Genomic DNA, 21,369 nt, shown 5'->3' with positions numbered 1-21,369 from the left:
ATTTGGATGGCTGTTCAGTTACCTTTTTATGTTTTAAACTACTCTTAAGAGACTTAAAAAAAAAAAACCCAAAGCTTAAATGATATTGATACCAATTGCCTGAAGTCTGGGTTATCTGAAATGCCTACTTCTACCTTAGTATCAAGTCCCCTGTCCCTCCACCCAACCTCCTACAACAACTAACCTCCCTGTCACAGACAAAGAGGTGTTTAAGGTTATTGTCCTTTCTTGGGTTGTATATTCTTCAAAAATTATTAGTTAACTTATTGTAGCTTCTGTTATAAAAAAGATTATTATTGACCTTATTAAACATTTTAAACATTGCTTCTTGGCCTTTTGCCTAAGATCAAATGTAATTTTAAGCAGACTTGGGCAAGCTGCTAAAACAATTAGAGAATTTGCCAAGGATAATCTCATTTTTTTCACATTTCTTATTTAATGGGTCCTATTATGTTAATAGCATTAGATACTATTGTTTAGAGATGGTCAATCTATATTGAAACCATCTAAAATGTATTCATAGTTTAAATAAAGGCACTTAAAGTACCTTTAAGCAAAGGGGTATAATAATGAGGAGCCTTAATCCTAGCTGTGTAGAATAAAGTGCTATGAAGCTCTTTAAAAGTGTGGACCTGGATCCTGACCCTTCTCCCAGACTTACTGATTCTGAATCTTTAATAGTTTATTTATATTTAAAGAATACATCCTGATGTATAGCCAGGTCTGAGAACTACTGTTTATTTAAAAATAAAATCACATTTGCTGCTGGGATTCTTTTTATTACTAAATTTATTATTGGTACCCTTGATTCAGGGGTTACATTGCCTACCTAGAGTTAACTGTTGGACTCTTTTCTTTGTAATGAACTCCAATCAACTCAGGGATGTGGGTTTGATTGATATGTTGTATACGTGGGGAAATAAGGGAGCCTGGAAAACTACCTTATCAATAAGGTCTGAGTCACTTTCTAGATCATTTGTGTGGTGTCCTGTAGCCTGCGAGATTGTTTTCTCATCTGTAGAAAGAAGACATAATAGATATAATTTGTGGAAGTACTTTTTGAATTGTATTAATTGATTATTATTGGTTATTTTAAAAATATTGGTAGTATTGAACTAGCTTTTATTGTGTCATAACAGGCAGAGGATTCTAAGATTCTTAGACAGTATGCCACTTGTACTGAGGCAATGATCATTGGTATGTTTATTAAATAAGTTAATTAATCAGGGCTATATTCTGGTCATCATAAGGCTTCCCAATCTCACAGGAATGAATGTAATATTTAAGTATAAAGTACATGTTGATGCAAGTGTTCTTTGTGTTATATCACTGTATCATTCACAGTGATATGAATGACACCTTTGTGTCATTCAATATAGTTGGACTAAATCATTTTGTTTATTTAAAACTAGATTCTGATATTGGATTGGCAAACCCTTACTCCACCAGTAAGGTAGAAAGTGGACCAACTTTATTATAAATAATGAAAACAGGCAAATTTGAGCCCTACTATGGGTGTCAAACCCAAGAACTTTTTTTTTAACCCACTAATTGATTCTGTATATATTTGGGAGCCTTTCATTCTTACCATGGGACTTGAATATATAATTTTGTGTGTGTGGACATTAATAATTAGAGATTTTTTACTCATCTGCTGTCCAATAATTTTTTACAGCATTTGAACTATATTAATAACCTTTTGATATTATCTCCTACTTAATTTCTCTAACACTTAAAACATTGATTTTATTGATATAAGTAAAGAACCTAAAACTAGCTTTAAAAATATACACACACAACAGAGGAGTGGGAGGAGGAAAGAGAGGGAAGAGGTCCAGAGAATAAGCATAGATGGTAGGTAGAAAATAGACAGGGGGAAGGCAAGAATAGTATAGGAAATGTAGAAGCTAAAGAACTTATGACATACAGACATGAACTAAAGGGGGGGAAATGTGGGTGGGAGTAGGTGTGCAGGGTAGAGGGGAATGAAGGGGGGGAAATGGGACAACTGTAATAGCATAGTAAAATATATTCAAAAAATAAAAATTAAAAAATACACAAATACATACTTTTTGGAGAATTTTATTTATTAAATTAAAAATTGTCTTCTAAATTAAAGCTCTTTTTCACTGAATAGAAATGAACTTTGGCTAGCATTGGTTGAACTTCCAGCCATGGAAATGATCCTAGTATTTCTATAGAATAATCATATGAGTAGGGGAGTTAAAATTAAAAGCTAACTCTGATTTGAGAAAGCAATGGGTAGGAATCATTAATTGTATTCCATCAAAAGTATGCATACCTGTCTCATGTGCATATCTAGTTTTTAAAAGTAAACTAATAACTTTTGAAGAATCACTGAAGTTACTTTTTCCCTCTTCAAAATTTTAGGCCCACCCAAAATACTTGAGTTGTATTGCAATCAGCTGTTTTTTCCTAGCCGCCAAGACTGTTGAGGAAGACGAGGTAAATATTTTTCTTTAAAGATTAGTTATGTCTCTTTTTTTAATATTTCTCTCCATTTATTTACTTGCTTTTTGTTTACCAAAACAAAAATTGAAATGAAATTTTTTCTGTTCTCCCTGTCCCGTTGTTCCTTTTGCTTTGGATAGAGAATTCCAGTACTGAAGGTGTTGGCAAGAGACAGTTTCTGTGGATGTTCTTCATCTGAAATTCTGAGGATGGAGAGAATTATTCTGGATAAGTTGAATTGGGACCTTCACACAGCCACACCATTGGATTTTCTTCACATTGTAAATATACCTGAAGTCTTAGTTTTTTATTTGAACACAGTCCTATTTCAATAAGAAAAGTAGATTCCCTGCTCATTTGTTTTATCATGATTTTTACGAAAAAGGAACTTACTGCAATTAGCCAAGGGAAAACTAAAAATTAGGATATATGTCAAATCACTGAAGTTAAAATTTCAAAAATAAAAAAATTAAACATTGGGTAATACTCGAGGTTTAATCGATTTCTGTACATAATTTACATAGACATTTAAGTAAAACTAGAATTATCTTGTGATTTTGTTTTCTAGTTCCATGCCATTGCCGTGTCAACTAGGCCTCAGTTACTTTTCAGTTGGCCCAAACTGAGCCCGTCCCAACATTTGGCAATCCTAACCAAGCAGCTACTTCACTGTATGGCCTGCAACCAGTTTCTGCAATTCAAAGGATCCATGCTTGCTCTGGCCATGGTTAGTTTGGAAATGGAGAAACTCATTCCTGATTGGCTTCCCCTTACAATTGAACTGCTTCAGAAAGCACAGGTAGGTGTCAGTCTAATTAAGTAGTGTTCATTTTAAGTTTATTTCTTACTCTGATAAATAGGGTTGCCAAATGGTTATAAAACTAAGAGACATTTCTAATCTTGTAATGGCAAACTGTTTTTAGGAGTAGACAAGGGTGAAGTAATTTACACTTTAAATTTAAAGGTGGTCTTTTTTTTTCTCCTGTAAAATTTATGTACTATTTTCTTGATTCCTTTTAACCCTTCTGGATTACTTAAAATTGTTAAGAATATTGAAAGATTTAATATGATTTTCAATAATACATTTTCCTTTAGTTTTGTGTGAAGAATCTTCCCAGTTGCATTTGTAGCTCTCATTATAGTACTTCTATAGTACTTCACTGATTTTACGTCAAAAACATAAATTGTAACAAGTTGCTTTTTAGACAAGCACATGATTTAGTGTTGGCTAGAAAGTGAAGTATTTGTATCAGAGTTTGGCAAGTAGAAAGCTGGCTTTCTGAAAGAGGTTTTATACCGGTAGTTCCTGTTACTGCCTGAGATTAGTCTATAACTTATCAACTGATTATATAAAATGTAAGGGTTTAGTGGAGAAAATTCTCGTTCCAGTGGAAAGTTAGTAATAGTGCCATATGTTAGCAAGTACTTTGAGAGAATTTTTATTCATTCTATTCATGTCACCAAATAGAATTTACAAGTTTAGATCCGCAAACCTTACTCCTGCCAGCCGAATCCATAAAAGACTTATGAACTTGCTTTCTCCTTATTTGTCCCTATTCTCATTTGGCAGTACTTAATCTTTTTTGTTTCATTGGATTTTATTTAGAGAAAAGGCTTAAATTTTGAACTTAAAAAGATTTTTTAATATAAAAAGACCTAATTTTAATAAAGAGCTGCCATTATTGAATTCACAAAATTTATACAAGAATACTATAAAATAAAAACAAGAAAGTAATGCTTTAATTTGGTGTTCTGTATAAGATGGTTATAACTGGTCATCTTATAGATGTGAACTATAAAAGTACTTTAGTATTACCTCTTAGCTTTGAGAATTTCAGGCTCTAGGACCTAATGTGTGAGCAGAGAAAGGGTAAGAATCTTTTTATAAAAAGGATAATAATCAGAGCAACACATTAACCAGAGTACCATCCCTCTTTTATGTGGTTTTTTTTTCCTCTGTTATTAGCATGGCTCAGTTTGTTCTACATTTCTGGGACATGTGATGTTAGTGTAACAATATATGTTAGATGGAAATAATTGAGAAGTATTTCCACTGAAGTAGATCCTAAGAGATAGGTGCTATTTCATGGGAATTTTGAGAAACTGTCATAAACCACCATATACATGATAGGCACAGAAAATTTATTTTGCCTATCTAGAGTGTTGGAAAAATGTAGTTGAATATTAGTCATTACATTATGTTAGACAGGAAGTGGGACCATTAATAGATAACCTCATATATTTTTTATATATATATATGTATGTATTTTTTTATTGGAACAAATGACATATCTCTAAATGCCACCTGACTTAGTCTCTGTCCCCAATCCCAAGCTAGTACACAGAAAATTTGCTATTTGAAGTGTTATTGTCACAGAGGAAGAGCAGATTTTGAAGCATAAATAATAAGAATGCTGTGAGTAGCATGTGTATTCTGTAGCTTTGTGGGCTTGTTCTCTATTGAAGAACACTGGAGAATCTGCTTAATCCTTTTTCTTAAGTCTTCTGGTTCTAGAAAAAGAAAGTGTTCACGGGAACCTGTTTCCCCCTTTATTGGAGAAGCATTATAAACTTGGAATTGAAAGAACCATCTTAGAAATCATTTTGTTCAACCCTTGTGTCCCAAGCCTGGCGGTTTCTGATTCTTCCAGACTCAGTTCTGTTTTTGCTAAGTTCACTCCTTTTTAGGTAGGAACATTAGGTCTAAATCTTGTGATTAGACCTATGACAAGGCCATAGTAGTATCAAGTATTCCTCCTGGATTTCTGATTCTAATATGGGAAATTCTTGTGTCAGATTGGTGAGATTGTGCCAGAATTACTTCTGGCATGTTTCCCATTGTTCTGGTTTGGGGGGACTGCCAGTGGTCTATCAGACATCTTATGCTGTGTGGGGACCACTGTCCCCAGTTCGTCTCTGTTTTCCCTGGACTTCAAAATGCAGTGAGTGTTCCTTCGTTTGAAAGGCAAGCTTCCTCTTGTTCCTACTAGTTCCCCCACCCCTTTTGGCTCTTATGTTACCTGTTGGCCACCATTTTGGGATGGCTAAACCTTTCTCATCCTGTTCTAATTCTGGGGCAGTACTCAGGTCCTCCTTTTTCTGACTGATGTGCCCCTCCTCCTTGATAATCTTAGGAAGTTAAACTCTACCCAAAATACTGGGGTGGCTTCCTTGTCACTAGCCAGACAGTAGTCAAGGTAGAGGTTCCCTGCTGTGGTGAAGTTCAAAATTAGAGTAGTGCATTAAAGAAGTAGACTTTCTTACCAGAGTCTCCCAGTTTTTCCTGAAGGTGCCTACGGTCAGACCAGTTGCGGTAGGATTTTTAGTGCTTCATGCCGTCCAGTGAACCCGGGCCGTCTGAACCTGTCACTTAATGTCATGCGATTTTCCCCTCTTTCTAGCAGTAACCTATTTGGATGTCTGCCCGGTAAACTTTCACCATTTACTCTAATGTCTTTCTAGCTCTACCATTTTTTGGTAGTCCTCACCTCTAAAAATGTAACTTAACCTTATTTTTTTCCACAGAGAAAGATTATAGTGACGTTTAAACAGTCTTGTATTTGAAATTTACCTTCTTTCAGAATTCTGCTGTGGTGTATGCCTAATGACCAAGGCAGTAGAATATTGGTACTTTTACTTTTGTAGGCCACTAGGTATCATTTATTTGCTAAAGCACAGTTTATTAAACTAGGTACTTAACTTTTTAGAAATAGTTTTTACACTATAGCCTTTACTCACTTTCCAATTTCTTTCATTTCTGTTACCTCTCTTTTGAAGGCTTCTTGAAGTACTAGCTAAGAGTATCGATTGTCTTAGAAAATTTTGAAATCTCATCTCTGTTCTGTGTGCTTTTGCTCCACTGTTTTCTTGGATAATAAAAATAATGAATATATAGGCTCCAGCAGAAGAATGCCTGCTTGAGGGGTTGGTAGGGTAATACTATGGGTGTAATAATTTTAATTTGAACATTTCACCTAAAATGTCATATGTTGTGCTTGAGTGTGATAGTTATGTTACAGAATTGCATGCTTATGATTTTGTAATAAAAAAAGGGGGCATCCTGGCTGGTGTCCCTCAGTGGATTGAGTGCGGGCCTGCGAACCAGATGGGCGAGGTTCGATTCCCAGTCAGGGCACATGCCTGGGTTGCAGGCCAGTTCCCAGTGGGGGGATGCACAAGAGGCAACCATACACTGACATTTCTCTCCCTCTCTCCTTCCCTTCCCCTCTAAAGATAAATGAATAAAATCTTTTTTAAAAAGGAGGGTATTTGTGCAGGATCCTGTATTTAGAGATAAATACAATTTGTGACAAAATGTGTTCTTGCAGAGTATGTTTTCCTTTATTGTTTTCCTGTGGAATTTCAAACAGTTGTGCTTTGTGTGCTGCAGGTTGTTACAGGTAGGAGTAAGACTTGGTTGAGAAATGTCCAAAAATGCTTGTGATATACACAATGCTGGGAAGTGATCAAGGTAGGCTTCCAGGAAGGTGGTGGTAAATTAGCCAGGCGTGGAAGGTAATTTGTAAATAGAATTACAAATTTTGTAATTCTATACAAAATTTGAATAGAATAGAGCAGGCCCGTTTGGCAGGAAAGTAGAGCACAGATTGGGATATTCTAGGAAATAAGGCTGGAAAAGAAGTTGGGGTTAGACTGTGGAGAGCTTTACTAATACCAAGCGAAAGAGATTAATTTACTGTTTGTAGGTATTGGGGGTACCACTAAAGAAATTTGAATAGGGGAGAAATACATGTTGCTAGAGGAAGACTGTTTTCACTATAGCTATAACTACAAAGAAGGGAGGGCCAAGAAACTAATTAGACTCTTCAGCAAAGGTAAGATTTTGAAGGCCTTCCATGCTAGAAACTTAATAAGAATGAATATGATGTAATGCCTACCTGTTGGGATCTTGTACTCTATGATGGAAAAGCCTGAACGTTTAAATAGATTGCTGATACAGCATGTGGTAAAGTTTGATGACAGGCCGCTGCAGAAACAAATGGTTCTAGAACTTGGGTGTGTAGGAGGCTGGGGAGAGAGAGACAAGGGTGGCATCAGAAAATACTGGTATTTGAATTGTCCTAAAGGATAGAAAGAATTAGTGAATCTCTGGAGTTAAAAACATTTCTTCCTAGTATTGTCAAGCTGTTTTCTATAAAAATATGACTTGTCAGAAGTTCACACTGTGGAACGAAACAAAGTATTTAAATTATTCTAGAGGCCAGAAAGCCTTTTCCATTTCTTATTTAAATTTGTTCTTGCCTCTGGCTTCATCCTTCAATTGTTAATGAATTCTGTGTGTATGTTAGTCTTCACCGAAGAGACTGGAAGAGACAGAGGGCAGGGTGAAGGTCCTTCTACTGGGGGATAGACTGAACAAAACAAATGTTGGGTGTATAACACTGAACAAAAGAGAAGTGTTTCTGCTTTCATGAAGATGCCTAGTGTGCAGATGTTCAGCAAATGCAGAATTTAAATTCCAAAGAGATTTATATTAGAAATACAGATTTGTGTCTAATTCCTAAGATGATGGATAGGCTAGAGAAATAGATGAGTTTGAGTTTAGAAGATATGGGGGTAAGGAAAGGAATCTGGGGGTGCAGAGGGCACAGGATGGAAAAATAGCCAGCAAAGATGATAGAGCAGCCTATAGTAATTAAATTACTAACTTTTTTTTCTTTCTCTCTCTTTTTTTTAATGCTTGTCCCAGATGGATAGCTCCCAGTTGATCCACTGTCGGGAGCTTGTGGCACATCACCTTTCTACTCTGCAGTCTTCCCTGCCTCTAAATTCCGTTTATGTCTACCGTCCCCTCAAGCACACCCTGGTGCCCTGTGACAAAGGAGTGTTCAGATTACATTCCTCCTCTGCCCCAGGCCCAGATTTCTCCAAGGACAACAGCAAACCAGAAGTGCCAGTCAGAGGTCCAGCAGCCTTCTGTCACCATCTCCCAGCTGCCAGCGGGTGCAAGCATGCCTCTGCTAAACGCAAAGTAGAGGAAATGGAAGTGGATGACTTCTATGATGGAATCAAACGGCTCTACAATGAAGATAATGCTTCAGAAAATGTGGGTTCTGTGTGCGGCACAGATTTATCAAGGCAAGAGGGACGTGTTTCCCCTTGTCCACCTTTGCAGCCTGTGTCTGTCATGTAGTTTCAGGTATTACCTTTAAGTGCAAACTGAGGTATACTACTCTGGGAACAGGAACGTGGAAAACCAGGGCAGGCTATATATATGAAGGTGTGTACCTAATCAGGCTGATTTGAAGTGAGCCAGGAAGAAAAAAAAATTATTGTGGTTAATTAAAATTCAACATTATTTAAGCACTTAAAGACCAAAAAAGTATAAAATTGAAAAGATCCAACAATTTTAAGTAAAAAAAATGTCTTTATAGTATTTGTCAGTTTCACCCTTTATTCTGCTTAAATGTAATGTAGGTTGCCCCCATGTGGAAAATTTACAGTATTTTCTTTTCAAAATTGCAAAATTCATAGCTAGCAAGCCCTATCCCCAGTGTCAGGACTTAATTTTCTCCTTGCTTTTGCTTGCTTTTTTATTGATGCTTAATGAATTTTATGCATGTTGATCTGTAGCCTGACTTCCACTGAGTAGGAAATCCTCAAAATTATTTTTTAGCAAGTTAGCGAACAAATTATTTCAGCTTAACAGTCATGTTTAATCCATGATTCAAATTCAAATTTACTTCAAAATGCCCCATGTAAATCAGAAGTGGTAATAGAAAAAAGACTCAAATTACCATGTTGATGTTTGTGTTTGTCTCATTTCTATTTCTGGGATCTGGAAACAAAATTTTTTTTATTATTATCTTAAACTGAAGCTTAAAGGTGGCATGTAATTAGGACACTGTTAGATTTGTTGAAAGCATTTTTGGTATTTGCATAAGAAATTTGTGATAAATATGTCCAGGTGCTCACCAAAGAAAAATGTAGTAACTAAAATTTATATATTTTTTTTGGTAACTGATCAACTTTTTTTCACTTTATAATCAGGAGGAGAGACCATTTAGATGTTGGGGCAGCTCTATGATTTGAGTCTGTAACATGTAATAACTAAGTTCAGTACCCTAGTTTTATGTTGTTAAGCTATTAGTATTTTCTCGATAAAAGTTATTCTCTCGTCTCCCAAGCCCACCTATGTTTCTCTTAATGACTTTTGGAGTCTGAGCTCCCTGTGCAGTCTGAAGAAGGTATTGCAGTCAGAACCAACCATGTACTGATGATAAAAGCCTCTGGTAGCAATAAACGTTGTCCTTAACCCTGCTGTATCTCTTTTTTCTGCTTGTGAAGAGGTGCAAGTTCCTGATTGCTTAGGCATTGTTACCTCAACTGGAAAAATAATTAAAATACGAAGAATGTGCTTTACAGGAAATGAAACATGAAGGAAATGGGATTTAAATATGAAGGATGTGAGTTTTTGACAAAGAACTTTTCTTTTATGTTATTTTCTCACTGGTGGACTGTGGACCTTCCAAACAGTAAATTCTTATCTTAATGGAACTTGTTGTGAGGACAGGCGCAGATGCACATGTAGATACATGGCATTTTAATCTATTAATTTTGGTGCAGTTTAGCAGTGGAAGAGTACTCTCAGGTTAACATCTGACTTTCGTGAAATTTTTGTGGTAGGGTTACTACCTGCCTACTTAAGACTTTACAATCCAATCAGAGGGATACTTGTACTTACATGCAGCTAAAGTGAGGAGGGAAGATGGGTGAATAGCAAGAGAATGGCTTTGCAGGTATACATCAAAATATCCCACTTTTCCTACTTTTCCTCTGGTTCTCTATCTTAACTCTCCTTAATTGTGGAAGCTTCTAGAAGTTTACAAGTACATAGTCACCTTTTCTGTAAAGTAAATGGCACTTCAATTCCTTCCACCTCCACTTGACAGATAACATTTTTGTTACGTAAAAAGCTGGTGATAAAATTGAGTCTAGATTCAGAATATTTCATTTGTAGTTCAGTAGCTACATTGAACAGAAATTAGAGTGACAGGAAGAATTTAATTACTTGATCTTGAGGTTTCCTAATCTTATAAAAAATTGCTAGTAAATCAGTTTGGAACATAGTATTGTTTTCGTGGGTAACTGAAGTGGGACGGTTGGGCTGTTAGCTGTTAAGCTTCAAAGCTTATTTAACCAATTAAATGATAGTACTTTGGAGACCAGATCCTCCTGAGTACTATCCCATAAACCTGGGCTCTTGGACAAGAGAACTTTGGTTGAGGGGTCTGAATTAATGGATTGAGACAAAAAGCACAATATTCTTAAAAAAGTGGAATTTTCATTTAAAAACATTCCTGCTGTTAAATTAGATCTTGTTTTACCCGAAATTATTCTCATTAGTCTATACCAAGTTACTTGACTTAAATCTGGGCATCACATCATAAATTGTTTTCTAAGATTTAGAAACAATCTTTATGGATCATGATTGTCTGGTGCCTCCTGGTGGTTAGAAAATCCAACATTTCATGAAATCTGCACACAGGCAACATAATAAACCTGATGGGTGTAAATTATTCTCTCCTCTGTTCAGCAGAAAATGGATGTGCATGCTGTGTCTCTTGAAGATCAGAGTAGGAGAGGCTAAATGTGTACTTGACTCTCTTGGCAAGAATGGAATGAGGTTGGTGTTCTGTGGAGAACTCTACAGGTGGTGTCTTAATTTAGTGTGGAGGAGAAGGGGAAGTGTCCCCAAATGTCTGATATAATTGATTTATCAGAAATGTTCCTGAAACTAAGCCTTTGGCTCTGAAGGCAGCTAGAATGTAGCTGTTCACCCAACCAAGCTGATGTGAGAATCTGAGCTTCCATTCCCACTTTTGAAGGAATTATGGCATTGGTATCTGTCCCCCCCACCCAAAGCAACACTTATTTTGTTATTAGAACCAACATGTATGTGTGTTCCGTACACTCTTCATACCTCTATTTTCAAGCTGTCTACTATGAATTCCTGACACAAAGCTGTGCTTGAGCATTACTACCCAAAGCAGTACACATTTTAAGTGAAAGAGCACTGTACTGCTTAAGTGCCCTGCTGGTGTGGCTCAGATTTAATACCAGTCTGTGAACCAAAGGGTTGTAGGCCAGGCCCTAAGTAGGGGGCATGCGAGAGGCAACCACACATTGATGTCTCCCTCTCTTTCTCCCTCCTTCTCTCTCTCTCTAAAAAATAAAATCTTTTTAAAAATGTGATTAAGTTACTGATACTTGACCAACATGGTGGCAGCTTATTATCTTCATCTTTCAGACAGTTTATACATTTTTAACTGGAACGGGAAGACACCATGCCACATAGTCTCACAACCATCCTCGGATACAGCATGCTTGGTGTACATTAACAGTTGGAGGGTTTGAGAGTTGTCCAATGCCTTATAGCTAAGACTTCCCAGCAAGGTTCAAAGTCTGACTCTTCCCAAATCTTTAGCCTTCGTATTTGAGATGAAGTTTTCTTTACCATGTAATTACTTCTAAAGCCTTCAAAAATCTTGAAATTAGCCTTTAAACTGTTAATAGAATGTCTCCTACACCTGTTACTGTTTCGAGCTTTGGCCGCTAGATGGTGTTTCCAGGAAAATGAAACGTCTTTGAAGTTTCTGGGAGAAATCCAGAAACTGGGAGAAACAGTTGTTTGGGCTTACTGTTTGGGAATGAGTGGACACTCTTGTTGCGAGGCAATATTCTACATTATTTGCAGTTACAAGTTTATGAGGCACAGGAGGCCTATACTGGTAATGAGGGGAAATGAGCAAGATCTGCTATGGTATGGGGTAGATGGCACCTAGCTATGTCTCATACCAAAAGAGAAAAAAAGTTACACAAGTTAAACCTTGATGCTTTCAGTTTGAGTTGGATTTGACCAATCATTAGATCAAAAAAGGAAGCGCAGGGTTTTGTAGCACAGCTACATCATGGAACTGTAACAAAAGCTTCCCACTATATAGAGGTTAGTAGTTTTTATGGCGTACTAGTAAGACCCAGGTGTAGGACAGGAACGTACTGTTCCTTTTAACATCTGATTATTGAAAAGGTGTAGTAAAAGGTTACTAAGAATGACTACCAGATAGAGGAATTTGAGGAGAGCTCATAACTAGTTTAGTTTCCAGGAACTTCTGAGTTAAGGATGAAATGAGAACCACTCCCTTTCTCTTGTCAAGTATAACTGTCAGAGCAGACAAAATGCTAGGATTGTTGACGTGTTATACAACAGTGGGGGAGTAGAAGAGCATAGGCCTAGTGAACTGGTTTCTCACTGATCAGAAAGTTTATTGGGCAAGAGGACAATGCAGAATGAAGGGGTGACCTCAAACAAGCAAACACTGAAAAGCAACTAGGGGAGGGGTACTTTTGCTCTTCAGACTACAATCTCTCTTGCAGTTCAGCATAGAAGGGGCTTGCTTACCTTTGTGCTCTAGAGGTTTGCTTACCAGAATAGAAGTGCCACTCAGTTTCTGACTATATCCTCAGCAACATAGGCCTGGTGCAGTATGTAGAATAGAAAGTGTTTGGTAAGAGGGAGGGTGTGAATAAAGGGCAGAGAGTTAGAACTACAGCTCCAACAATGCTTTTAGAGGTCTAAAAGCATTGTGCAGTGTGTGGTTGAGCCAAGCTCTGTATAGAATGTTATTATTCTGCATCCTTCCCTCATACATACTTATTTTGTGGGGCAGGCACCAACCTTGTTATGTAATAGCCTCTAGCCTCCTCTGATCTATCAAGGTACCATAATTTTAAAGGGGAAGTTTTCACAGTGAACTGAAAGGGTACTCAACTTATAGCACTGCAAGTATGTAACTGTTTTTGAGTTAGATGTGAAATCATTTGTGCTGCACCTGGGTATTCCACTGACAACTAAAAGATCTCATTTATAGAAAGCTACTTGTTAGAATGGGAGGTGAGTGGATACCTAGACTCATAACTTTCAAATTAACACAATCCCTTCACCAGCAGTGAAGGTGCCAGTGCCTGCTTGATTGTTCTAAAAGTCAGATGGCATCAATCACAAGGACTAAATGCTGTGATCTTAAGGATTCAAATACAAGGATATTCAAAGTGAGCCATACCCTGTAAGTCTCCAGGTGGACAGATGACAAGTCTACAAAACTGAAAAGATGACAAGTCTTCTCAAAACTGAATTAGTTTTTCAGATGCTGGAACTGTTTACCCATAAGTTGGGCCAAAAGTAGGGGGGAAAACAAAAACTAAACTGAGAAGGAAGTTCATTTGATAGGTACAGTTAATGGGAAACTTTGCCAAACTTATTAGGAAGATGAGCACATTTTACCTGCCCCGCCTCAGCACATGCTGATTCAGAAGATCAGATCTCTATTTTCTATGAGTACTGTGGCCATCTCAAGCAGACTATCTAGACCATATGTGTAACAATAAGGCAGAGACTGTATCTGAAATCAAGTAATATTTTTCAAGAGATTGAATGGAAAATAAAAAGCTTATTGCCTGATACCAGTGGAAATAGGTTCAGATGGCTCAATTCTTGCTTTTCCAGTCTACAGTGGGATAAGTGACTTTTTATTATTGAAGATGGTTAGCCCTGGATGGTTTCATAGTCAGCCAGACCTCAAAAACCTACGGGTGTTATTGGCACTTGATAAAGGGAACCTATTGAAGTAAAATGCCAGATCAAGAGATGGCAATGCACTTGACCAGGGGTATGTGTTCGTGACCAGCTTCCCCAGGTGACTGAGCGGAGGCCAGCCTACTTCTAAGAGCTTGCTCCCCCTCCCATTACAATTATTACCATAATACTTCCTTTAACCTGGGGACTAAAGAGGGGGAAAAGGAATAGGAACAACAGACTACACACTTCCCTATGTTAAATAATCTTGCCTACTTTGATTTTTAAATAGTTCAAAAAATGTCTACAACCCAATGCAGAATTTGTTTTTTAAAGTGAGTTCTCGGGTAAAGATATTAAAATATTTAAAATAAAGAATAGTTTTTGTACTTAGTGACTGCAATGGTTTCACAACACAATGTTTAATATATAATTGGCATGTTAATTTGTCATGTTCTGGTGTCAGCTAGGGAGTGGGCACCTGCCCATCCACCCCCACTAACTACTGGTCACTAGCAATTTCTCTCCCTCACAGAATATCCTGGAGGGGGCGACTCTACTCATAATTCCGCCATTTAATCTAAGCAAAGACAGACTCTTGCCAGCATGCTTATCCAATTGCCCTGACTTCTTTCCAAGGATCAGATGATTCAAGAGGCAGGGACTGTTCCTTCACTTCACCTTTCAACAGAAGCCTGTTACCATTCTGAAACAGAGGGGACACCCCAAAGGGTCTGCATCACCTGCAGCTGAGGCCGCCAGTAGTGTTTTTGTGATCCACCTAATATGGGACTGAAAAAGTGATGGAAATAAGCAAAGACTGTAGCCAAGTAATAAAATTAAAAGGTAAATAACTTCAAAATGTATGCTGATGCTCCAAAATAGAAATAAACTTGGAAACTGTCCCTTGACTATAAAAACTGCCCCTAAGAAGTGACTGCTAATAAAGTAATCCAGCCTGTCACAAGTGGGATTAGAAATCAGACTCAACTGGCAGAGCAGTGTGTTTGTATATAAGTCCCTGTGGATTTTTTTTTCCAGACATAGAAACCCACCTGGGTAATTCTGAGAAGACAGGATTCTGATCTGCTGCTAATGACGCTGTTGTCTGGGGCAGGATATGTACTTGCTCAGGGTTCGTTTCCCATGGTCCAAATCACAACTCTGGACACAGGGTAAAGCGGAGCTTCACAATAAATAAAAAGGCAAGATGGACCAGAAAGTTATTTCAAGGTACCTTTAAATATAAATTGAGTCCCAGAGGCAGAAAAGTCATCTGCCCCGTACTGGCACATTTTAAACATGATTAAGATTTGTAAGTCAAAACCTCAGTGACAGTAAAGGGTTTTTTTGTTGTTGATGTGTCTTGAGATGAGGAAAACATTTTAAACAGAATTCTGTGAGTTCACTCAAATTTTGCCTTGAGTTTAAAACTGGCTTAATTTTGATTCCAAAACTTAAGTTTGAGAAACCAATACATAAAACAGAATTGGCTAACTGGAAGATTTTTTTCCCCCAAAGCAAAACCCCAAATCAAAACAACATGAGGGATGCAGGTAACAGAAAAAGAGTCAAATAAAGCGACAGTGGTTCCTGAATTTAAGGAAGGATGCCCACTTCTCTCTCTCAAGAGGCAGATGGTCAGCTGAAAAATAAGAACATTGTATCAATAGAACACACCAAAAAAAAAAGATGCAGCCATCTCTGTTCATGCAATACCAAATGTTTAAGACAAAAACCCCAAACTCCAAAACAACCCATAAAACTAGCAAAAGGAAGGAAAATGTTGCCCAGATTTTATGACCTGATTCATGGTTGTGGGTCCTGATGGGGTTGTTCAGAATGTCATTCATGGGGCAGCGAGGTCTGGAGTTACCATGAGACCAAGTTTGTGAACCCTGAAGGTGATGGCCACCTCAGATTAGGACACATGCTGTCTTTAGCCCCTGAGCTCTTGGACAGCAGCTTCAAGAACATGACAGCTAATTAAGCAAGAGGATCCCAACCCATGGCTACCTTGGGTCTTGGCCCCAGTTCTCTTACTCAATTTCTTTTTTTAGAAGAACTGTTTTTGGTACTGACAAGTCACTTTAGTAACCGCTAAGGGCAGTGGTTTGTAAACAGACATTGACAAATACAAACAGCAGTGAAATATTTGAGCCAGACTTTAAAAGAAAAGGAGGCGATGGTGGAAATGAGGTAACTCTTCCCCAACACGTGTGAACAGACAGCTCCTGCTCTTCTAATGCTCTATGTCCATTAGGAGAGAGTAGGGCTTGTCAACAGGATGGTTACATAAAGAAGAAGCTACAGAAGAGAAAAAAGAAAGGTTCAGATTCAAATTTAATCCTTCAGCTTAAAATAAAGAATTCCTCTCTAATGAACTGTGAAAGAACAGTAGCGTGTCAGTTAAAGGAATGACTTCCTCCGAGCACGGGTTTGAGCAGCAGCAGCAGCGGCGTTGGCAGCGAAGGCAAGGGGGGAGGATGCCTCACCTGGGTCTAGGGGCAGTGAGCGGGGCTGCAGGGACACTACTCGGGACAGGACGGTACGGGAACGGGGAGAAAGGCGGCAGCGATGGTACGGGAAGCACAGGACCCCACGTGTTGTCTGGGAGAACCGGTGCAGCCCAGATGGTGCCGTGGGAAGTCCACCAGACAAGGCAGGAAAGCATGGGCCTCTTCCCTGTTTCTTTTATCCAGTGTAATTAGCATGGGCACAGATGCGTATCAAACAGTGACTAAAAGAACTCACAAAAGGGCACACGTTGTTTGGGTAAAAAATATATTTCCCCCCACTTATGTCTTCTTGGCACTAGTGAATTATGCATAGATTGCCTGTCCACCCTCTCCTACCTTAACAGACGCCAAATTACTGAGCGTGTTTGCTGAGTGATACTTTCATACTTGAAAAAAATGGTATGCTTCACAATTGTACAATTACTTTAGTTTTTTTAAGAAAAGACAAGTCTAACATGCAGCTTACATATATGACAATTTCCCATTAACACAAAGTAGATTACACAACAGTTTTTAGAAACACATTGGTTATTTTCAAATAGCAAAATGACAGTGATCTACAACTACAATTTAAGGCATATCAGCTTATTTTAAAATTAAGAAATAGACAAAGTTCTAATGCTGTTCACAGCTTAATTTTCAATTTATTAAAAAAATTCCCTTCATACCTACATACAATCTAGACTTTGTAGGTCATTTCCACTAATGAGTCATCACACACGTATTCTGTCAATGGAACCGAGACTTGACAATTTCAAACACTTGCGAATGGAAAAGTGAAGGGGTCTGAATGGACGGTTTTGGTAGGACCACACGGAGACAGAATGGCACGGGTTGGTGACAGCTGGAAACCTGATTAAACGGTCGGTATGTGCACTTACGGATATGTCACAAGTGAGGAAACCGAGTCGATTTGTTTGAGGTGCACAAGGTATGGAGAGTAAGTTATTTTTATTGCTGGTGAGATTACAAAGCAGAGAAGGAAGATAAGTAACCTGTGCCCAGCTTTATGTTAAATGTTCCCCTGGCTAAGATGCTCTTTTTGGACAAAACCGGGACCCGTTAATAAAGAGCCCAAGCTGGAAAATGTAACTTCTGAACTTCCAATAAATTCTCATAAATGTTTCTCCATCATACCCTTCTGCACATACAATTATTACACGTATTTTAAATCCAGGAGAAGCAAAAAGTTGGTTGCTGTGGTTGAACAAAAGATTTTTAGAGCTGCCTGGCTTTTAAAAAAGAGGCAGTCACTGCTGGCAGTTAGCACAAGGGCAAGGCCGCGAAAGCAAGATCACACAAGAGGAAGCGGTCGCAGCGGCAGCCTAGCACACACATCTCTTCTGGATTTCCTCCACTGCTCATTCCGGCTTTACTCACACAGTCGGAACCAAAGACCCTCGTAGGACCCAGTGACACCACGACACTGCGTGTGACGCAGACCGGGACCAGTGACTTCTGACTCCCACACTGATACCAAGGAAATGCTGAATTTATGTGTTTCTTGTGGACGGATATAAATGTATAAATGTGGCCACTTGAAATACATTTAGTTTTTCTTTTTAACCCAAAAGCTACTCAAACCATTACCTTTCTACCCCATTCCAAAAAAAAAGAAAAAAATTTTCTATCCCATATGTTTCCCTTATTTTAAAGTCAGAAAAATCTCAAAGGTTTCTTACTACTGTACTTACATGCAAAGGCGAAAGCACATCCAATTAGATTTGAGGGGACCATTTATTCCGTGCAGAGCCAAGGACTGCTGTGAAGAAAGGCACAGACACAGAAAGGAAAGGACAGCGATAACAACCTAAGCGGGGCCGGGAGCGGGGGAGAAAAAGGTTCAGAAGCAACGCATTAAAACAAAAGGCTCTCTAGTCTATATCTTTCTTTTGACTTTTTATTCCCTGACTCTCCACATGATTTATAGTACTGTGAAAAATGTCATGGAGGAAAAAAATGAATCCATAATCTTGGAATCAACGTCAGCCGGACGCCTTTCACAGGTAGGCTCACTTTGAAGAGGTTTTAGTGATGCACATAAAATGACTTTAAGTGATGCGTTTTTAGAATTTACCAAGCACAAAAATGGTTGCACAAGCAGCGGTGGACACAGCGCACAACAAAAGCATTCAGTTTTGTCTGGTGCGAGCGTTCGAGCAAACTCAGCCCCTGGTTAGACTCGGCACGCCATCCAATGTCTGGCTGCTCCGCAGCGGGCGTCACACTAGAATCATTAAAGGCACAAAAGCAAAAATAAAAACTTTGGCCCGGTTCCTCTCCAACCTGTCTCTATACCACTGTTGCTGCTCCTAGTGTGCAGTTTCTGACCCAGCTTAGTCTGGGCTTAAATGAAACTGATTTCTTACTTTACCTACCTAAGCCTCAATCAGTTCATGGGAGACTATTCCTTCTTTGCCCTAACAATATGGTTGAGGACCAAGAGAAGGAAAAGATAATTTTTATTGCAATCAACTAAAGACTTACTCATTTTTAAAAAATGTGTCTGTGTGTCATTAGGGTATCCTATTTACTTTATATATGAGTAATGAGTCCAGAAGGAAACTGCATTAGTAAATAAAGTATCAGGTTCATAAAAAATGTTATTCTTTCAAGTAAGAAACAGGAGATGAGAGGAAGAGGGACAGCCAGGAGGATCTTGTTATTGTGGGGGAGGGGGGAATTCAAGAAGATGAAAGGATAAGCCTTATAAAGGAACAGTACAGAAGAGAGATTACACACGCCCCTTTTCATACAAATTTGGGGTGATGGGCCATGGACGTGAAGAGGAGGGGAGTGAGCTGGCTAGGAGGAGAAAGGTGAGGAGAGTCCTTCACCACAACTGGACTTGAAAGACCAGCTGTTCTATTTTTTCCTTCTCTTTCTCACCAAATACCGAAAGGACACCACGCAAGGAGGCTGGATGGGAAGCTGAATTCCTCCTTTCTGTGACTTAGGTTTGTGTCTTCCCATTTCTGCCTGAAACTGACAAGGTCCCCTCGAATCTGCAGTGCAGATGACACATAATTTATGACACATTTTTGAAGGATCTCTGAAAATTTTATTCTCATGATTACTGAAAAAATGTTATTGGAAGTTCCGACCTCCTGGCATCGGTCCCTAGGGCCTCCCTCTCTGCCCACCGAGAGCAAGTTCTGGTGTGTTTGGGAAAGCGTGCTAACTGTAAGTAGTGAGTCTGTGCAGAGCCCAGCACCCCTCGCGGACTCCTCTGCTGAGCAATGCTGTGTTACCCAGCTTTTGAGACTGCTGACTATGAAACTATGACTGTGTTCGCTTTTTCCGGTGCAACCTGGATCTTCTCTCAGATGTTATAGTTTTATTACAGTTTGACTCGGCCAGAATTTGAGAGATAGGGGTTCAGACGCATCTGTAAATCCATAAGCAGACAGTCAAACTGAACAGACTCACAACCCAGACCAAACAATGTTATAATAATGAGCAATCCATGCAAGTTTCAAAGTCACATGAAGCTTACCCACTTGTCTGCCTACGTGCAAAGCTATCTTGGGTTTGGGGTAGGTGAGGAGAAGAAACAAAGTGAGTTCAGGACTTTTGCCACCACGGAGATGAATGATTAAGAAAAGTAAGTTGTCATGGCTATTCAGGTTTATAGTTCAGCTGCTGAGGTGGTGAGTTTTCCAGTCAGACGTACATGTAGTAATTTACCCTCCTTCCCTCAGTCCAAAGCAACATACAAGTAACAGGCATGCTTCCTGCTGCCACTCAGAACAGGCATGAAAGGCAAATCATTTACTTCCCAGAAACAAAGTTCAGCTGCATAGAGCTTTTGCTGTTATTCCCTTGTTATTGGTGTCTGGGGAAAAGGTAAAAAAAAAAAAAAAAAAAAAAAAAGGACACAGATGGCAGAGATACAATATTACTGCAAAAGCAGGTGAATGCGGGACCATCCTTGGCTTGCCAGGCTTTATGTGAAGCTTGCACTGCAAGTTAAAAAACAAAACAAAAAAGTTAGAAATAATAATAAACAAAAAGAAAGGAAAATTAGGAGCGCCAGCACCAGCATTCGGTGATGGTGAATGCTCATGCAATGATTATGGAATTGACAGAAATCAAAACCAAAAATCTGAGTCAGCTATTCTACTCGACAAGCAAAAGCAACATTTTAATATTGAATTAAAGACCATGTGGTTAGTTTCCATTTGCATGTAATTTCGAATTCACAAGTGACTTCTCGAAACTGCTACATGTTCCAGTGGAGATTTATTATTTTTTCATTTTCCCCAATAACACAAAACCATTATCTACTAGGTTTGATTTGGGCATCACATCTGCACTGAATAGGAGTTGCATCTTCCATTTCTGAGCTGGAGTAAGAGAATAAATGTGTTATAATGACTTTGAACAATTAACTTGGAGCTTGGAATATGGAGGATGGAGGACATGCTATTAATCTACTTGGGAAGGGGGAAAAAGGGACAATCATTATGCGGGTACAGCTACAGCCACGCCAGGGGCCACCCCCTCTTGTAGGTTCAAAGTGCCACCCAATCCCAGATCCGCATGTCTAACTAGGCAAGTCCAAAACATGCAACTTCGCTCCTTAGCAAGAATCAATTAAAAACAACAACAACAACAACAACAAAAAGATGAATGGATGATTTGTGTAAACTCTAGTTAACAGATGCCAGGTACAATTTTAACAGGATGCATTTGAAAACTTTCTTTTGGGATGGATGTATCTTAACCAGCAAACGCCTGCTGGCAATGGTGCAAAGCTTTCAGAACAGAGGAGCGCTGTCC

At 38.6% G+C, this 21,369-nt stretch overlaps 2 protein-coding genes across 5 annotated transcripts in view; one reads left to right on the top strand and one right to left on the bottom strand.

Moving 5' to 3' along the window:
- CCNI (cyclin I) overlaps window positions 1-9,748 on the top strand; it is a 34,384-nt gene extending 24,636 nt beyond the window's left edge. For both annotated transcript variants that reach the window (XM_037147056.2, XM_037147059.2), the window contains exons 4-7: window positions 2,392-2,466; window positions 2,613-2,753; window positions 3,041-3,271; window positions 8,183-9,748. In XM_037147056.2, coding sequence (XP_037002951.1) covers window positions 2,392-2,466; window positions 2,613-2,753; window positions 3,041-3,271; window positions 8,183-8,626 — 891 coding nt within the window. In that variant the 3' untranslated portion in view covers window positions 8,627-9,748. The remainder of the gene's footprint in view (window positions 1-2,391; window positions 2,467-2,612; window positions 2,754-3,040; window positions 3,272-8,182) is intronic.
- Window positions 9,749-15,291: 5,543 nt separating this feature from the next.
- Window positions 15,292-21,369, bottom strand: part of SEPTIN11 (septin 11) — an 85,661-nt gene continuing 79,583 nt past the window's right edge. Inside the window, exon 10 of one of the 3 annotated variants that reach the window (XM_037147054.2) lies at window positions 15,292-16,375. In XM_037147054.2, the coding sequence (XP_037002949.1) occupies window positions 16,360-16,375 (16 nt within the window). In that variant the 3' untranslated portion in view covers window positions 15,292-16,359. Of the gene's footprint in view, window positions 16,376-20,196; window positions 20,550-21,369 lie in introns of those variants that run through there. The other 2 variants (XM_037147055.2, XM_037147053.2) reach the window with 2 other exon arrangements.

This window comes from Artibeus jamaicensis, unplaced genomic scaffold (assembly GCF_021234435.1).
Source record: "Artibeus jamaicensis isolate MK-2021 breed Jamaican fruit bat unplaced genomic scaffold, CSHL_Jam_final scaffold_1031, whole genome shotgun sequence".
NCBI classification, from domain to species: Eukaryota; Metazoa; Chordata; class Mammalia; order Chiroptera; family Phyllostomidae; genus Artibeus; species Artibeus jamaicensis.
This window is presented reverse-complemented; position numbering and strand designations above follow the sequence as displayed.